Source organism: Mastomys coucha, unplaced genomic scaffold (genome assembly GCF_008632895.1).
Source record: "Mastomys coucha isolate ucsf_1 unplaced genomic scaffold, UCSF_Mcou_1 pScaffold8, whole genome shotgun sequence".
Taxonomy (NCBI): Eukaryota; Metazoa; Chordata; class Mammalia; order Rodentia; family Muridae; genus Mastomys; species Mastomys coucha.
In genome coordinates this window covers 27221339-27226095 of record NW_022196914.1, presented here as the reverse complement: position 1 = coordinate 27226095, position 4757 = coordinate 27221339, and the positions used below count along the sequence as shown (strand labels likewise).

The following is a 4757-nucleotide window of genomic DNA, read 5'->3' as shown; positions in this document are numbered from 1 at the left end:
CCCGGTTGATGGAAGACAGACGTTTCCAATAGCGGCGGATTCCAGAAGGTACTCTGTGGCGTAAAAAAGGTCACAGTCGAAAAGTAAATCGCGCGGTCCGCACTGCGCACGCGCGGGATTTTGCGACCTCTCACGAGAGGGAGGTGCCGTGTGCGTCTATCTTCCCGAGTGGTCCCCGCCGGTTATTGGAGAGCGCTTGTTCCAGTTCGTCCACCATGGCGTCCGTGGGGACCCTCGCCTTCGATGAGTATGGGCGCCCCTTTCTCATTATCAAGGACCAAGATCGCAAGTCCCGTCTCATGGGGCTTGAGGCCCTCAAGGTAAAGGCCGGGAACGCGAGGCAGCGGGATGAAGGGAGTCGGCCGGAGCGCTTCTGCGCCTGCGCTGGCGTGAGAGCGGATCGGCCATGTGCTGGCCCGAAAGGTCGAGAATCTCCGGTTCCGGGGAGCCCCTTTGGGATCTAGGGTCACATTCCCCACTCTGGGTTCGGGAGAGGGCGTAGGGGCCTTAGTCCCAAGGTAGGGTAGGGAGAGCGGTCCTCTGCTTCCGAGCTGGGTGGGGTCGCATCCTTCAGCTCACCTGAGAAGCAGGCCTGCGCTAGTGCACTTGTAAATAGCTTGACCCTCAGACATTGCACTGTCCCGTAAAGGAAGAAGATTAGTGAAACACATGCACAGGACAGACCGAGTGGCTACGTGTAGGAAAGATGGCCAGTGATGTGGAGAGAGCTCTTCCAACTTGGGATAGAAGGAACCACCGGATACACACTTGAAAAGTCCAGAGCAGTGTATTCAGGGGGGACCGTAAATTCCCTCAGGCCAGAGAACGCGTGATAATTCTTGGAATGGAAGGAGACAGTTTCGGTGGAGCACAGTTGGCTGCAAATTAGGATAGTTCCCAAAAGGGAAACAAAGAAGTTATCCTAAGGAAAGACAGAGCAGAAGTGTTAAGTAGGAAGGAATGTCTCACAAAGAAAGGCCAAGCAAGACCCAGTGCTGGTTCCCAGATCAGAAAGGAATGACAGTCACTGGTGTTGCCACAAAAAAAAGCGCAGAGGGAGGGAGCCCCGTTTTAGGTTGCACTGTGCCAGTCATGGCTCCAAATTTGAGGTGCCCTTGTGGACCTGATGTTAGGGAAATCTCACTGACTCCGATGGTTTCTCGGTGGGTTTTCTGTCATATCGAAGACTTGACAGGTGTTTTGTTGGAGTGACAGAAGACGTGGACATAGCAATTGAGGCGTGGTAGATGCTTGGTTCTCTTTGCTTTCAGGTTATTCGCGTTATGTGTCTGGTTCCACCTGTTTTTCTATTTCAGGGGACATGCAGATACAGTAAAATTCCAACAGACAGAAAATTTACCAGTGTAATTCATGTTAACAGTTCTGTTGTGTCAACCATTTGTGTTAACTTCATGGATTATTATTGCATGTGGTCCTTACTGGGGATGGGTCCTGTTTACAGAATTAGGTACTTTAGGGACAGAGTCATAGAGAAATTGCCAAGGATTTTACAGCTACAGTAGAGAAGGGTCATGACTTCATAACACTTCCAACCAAAGCTAATGGTCCAGAGCAGTGAGGTTAGCCTTGGCGTTCGGGCCAGATCCTCTGTGGATAGTATTGGGCTATTTCTTTGGCCCTAGTTCATACCAGTTTAGCCAACCAAAAATAAGACTGGGTGTCCACTGTCTTTGGGCACCCCAAGAGACATATCCCTGTGATGGCTATTGAGAAACTCCATTATCAGTGCATACTTTCAGGTTACATTTTAAGAACACCAGAGTTTGGGCTGGCGAGATGGCTCAGTGGGTTAAGAGCACTGACTGCTCTTCCGAAGGTCCAGAATTCAAATCCCAGCAACCACATGGTGGCTCGCAACCACCCGTAATGAGATCTGACACCCTCTTCTGGTGCGTCTGAAGACAGCTACAGTGTACTTACATATAATAAATTAAAAAATCTTTTTAAAAAAAAAAAAAAACACCAGAGTTTGCAAAAGCCAAATGAACTTGCTTTGTAGCCTGTCTTGGTGACAAGAGAAGTGAATGAACATGTACTTGCACAGCTCTCTGAAAACGCCCAGTATTTCTGTGCTTACAGAACTTTATCTGTAAAGGGAGGGGTCCTTTCAGGCCTGGACCCTTACTGTCTTAGTATTAAGTCTGTAGGGAGGCTCACAAGAATATGATGAAAGCTAATGAGCCTGTGCAGTGGAGCTGTGAGTTACATTCCCAGAGTGAGGTCAAGGTTACAAGCCTACTAGGATAGTAAGTAGCATGAGTATTTGTTAAGTATCGCGTGCTCTGGATCAGCCCCTTTGAATATCGAGGTTCTTCTGTTTAGGGACATATAGTTGTCCCTAAACTGAGAATAAATCACAAAGAACTGAGACAATGCTTATGGGTAAAGGTCACACTTTTCTCCTGTGAAGTTTTACAAGATGGAGGGTCTAGACAGAAATAAAAATAGGTAAACATTCAAACCTTTACTGAGAATAAATCATAAAGAACATTACTTCCAAGCAACGTTTGTCATATATAAACCTTTGCTATTTACTAAACATGAAGTCAGGTTTGCATAATAATGAGGTGTGTTATTTTTGGTTTGGAGGGGGTTTTTTGGGGGTGGGTGTGTGCGCACGTGCATGCGCATGCCTGCCAGTGGAGACCAGAAGAGGGCATTAGATCCCCTGAAACTGAAGTGTAGGCCATTGATAGCTTCATTGTGGGTGCTGGAAACTGGACTTGTATCTTTAGAACCACAAATGTTCTTTACCATTGACCTATCTCCTGTGCATGCTAGGCAATCATTCTATCAGTGAGCTGCAATTCCAGCCCTTCTTCTAGTATCTTCACAGCCAGTTTTGGTCTTTCATTGTTACTAAGATTTCTGACAAGTTCAAAATAAATTTTAGAACACTTTAAAAGAGATCAGTCTCTGAGTTCCATGCCCACTGTTACTGTTACTAAATTCTTAACCATCTTTCAAAACTTTCCTTTTGAAAATAGCATTTGTTAAGACCGTTAACAAGGGTGGCTTCTCTGTGTGGGTTAATGTGGTGTGCTATTTCTCTACAGTAAGCCTTGGTAAACTGAAGGTGTTACACATTTATACACATTTGAGTTCAAAATGGTGGCAGCATACCTCCTTCCTGTGCTAAGACATGAGAGACATAATTCACTTGACACTGAAGCTTGTAGTTGTGAATGTTACTGCCCTAGTCAGCCCTCCCTGTTGATGTAGACATTTCTAGATTTTAGAAATTACATCCCAATTCTTTTTTTCTTTTTTTCTTTTTTTTTTCCTGCAAATACAAGCATTTGACTGTTGGAATAACATGTAACTGGGTCTTTGCTTTTCTGTTCCATTTAGTCTCACATCATGGCCGCCAAAGCTGTAGCAAACACAATGCGGACATCACTGGGACCAAACGGTGAGAGAGAACCATTGATAGTTTTAATAAAGGCTTGAAGTCACAGTGCCTCTTTAGAAATGCAGTGGATGGTACAGCCAAGATGTTGAATGTCAGGCTTTTCCTCACTTCATTAGTATGTTCCAGATCGAGCCTGTGCGTCTGGAATTAATACTGTTTTTAATAACGTTTTGTGTATGGTGGTTGATCGCATTTCTCTGATTGAAACACTTAGACTGTTTCCTGTGTAGAGTTGGGTTAGCTGATTGATAGTTATTTCATGTGTATTAGATTATTTGTTGCTAGTGAATTTTGTGGTAGGAACTAATGAGATGGTCTGAGCCCTATAGTTCCCAGTACTGACACACTTAATTTTGCTCAACTTCCTTCTGAACACTTGTCTTTTAGGGCTGGACAAGATGATGGTTGATAAGGATGGTGATGTGACTGTAACAAATGATGGTGCCACCATTCTAAGCATGATGGATGTCGATCATCAGATTGCCAAGCTGATGGTTGAGCTGTCCAAATCCCAGGATGATGAAATTGGAGATGGGACCACAGGAGTGGTTGGTAAGAAATGAAACGGCCTTTCTAACGTGTTTGTTTAGAAGTTCCACAAGAGCTAATGTTTCTGCATTGCGTCATGGGGACAGACTGAAGTTGGGAAACACATTATATAGCACAAGTGGGCCAGACTTTGAAAAGTGATTATTGAGGGGAAAAGCAGGAGGCTGGGAGGGTTGCCATGGAGATGAGACAGCCAGTTGTCATGTGTACTTTTGATCCGTTTGGTTTTTAAGCTGCAAACATTGAGTTAACAGGGGCATGTTGAGTACGGAGGGCATATTTTAGGTTGTGGATTACACTGGGAGAATGCCTTGGTTCTCATACCAAAATAAAGAAGTGGGGATATGCCTTAATTCCTCCCAACTAATTCTCCACACCCGTGTGTGCTTGTGCACTTATACAAAAATAAGCGTAATTTTTAATTGCTTTACAAATCAAAGGAAATAAAGATGTATTAACATATGCAGGGTTACATTTGCTGCTGCTAATTTAAAAATCATGTATTCAACACTCTTGGAGCACAGCAGTTTTAAATTAGCACAACCAAACTCAGTTCTGTCACCAAGAGGGAAAAGGAAAGGATTGGTGGTGGGAACAGACACTCATTATTAGCCTTCCAAAAGCCAGGCTTCCTTCACTGAGCAGAAGTCCCTGACCACAGAAACCTAGTTTGCTCTTTTCCATTTAAAATGCTGTTTTGCATTATGGCTTATGTAGTGACAGTTTTGGAATTTCGGTTACGTTAGAGAAGGTGTTTTCATCTTAATTGGGGGGG

General features: G+C 44.4%; 1 protein-coding gene across 1 annotated transcript in view; it reads left to right on the top strand.

The window, feature by feature from the left end:
• Nucleotides 1-105: 105 nt before the first annotated feature.
• Nucleotides 106-4757, top strand: part of Cct5 (chaperonin containing TCP1 subunit 5) — a 12112-nt gene continuing 7460 nt past the window's right edge. The window contains exons 1-3 of the mRNA XM_031360638.1: nt 106-320; nt 3373-3433; nt 3821-3985. Of these exons, the coding sequence (XP_031216498.1) occupies nt 216-320; nt 3373-3433; nt 3821-3985 (331 nt within the window). The 5' untranslated portion in view covers nt 106-215. The remainder of the gene's footprint in view (nt 321-3372; nt 3434-3820; nt 3986-4757) is intronic.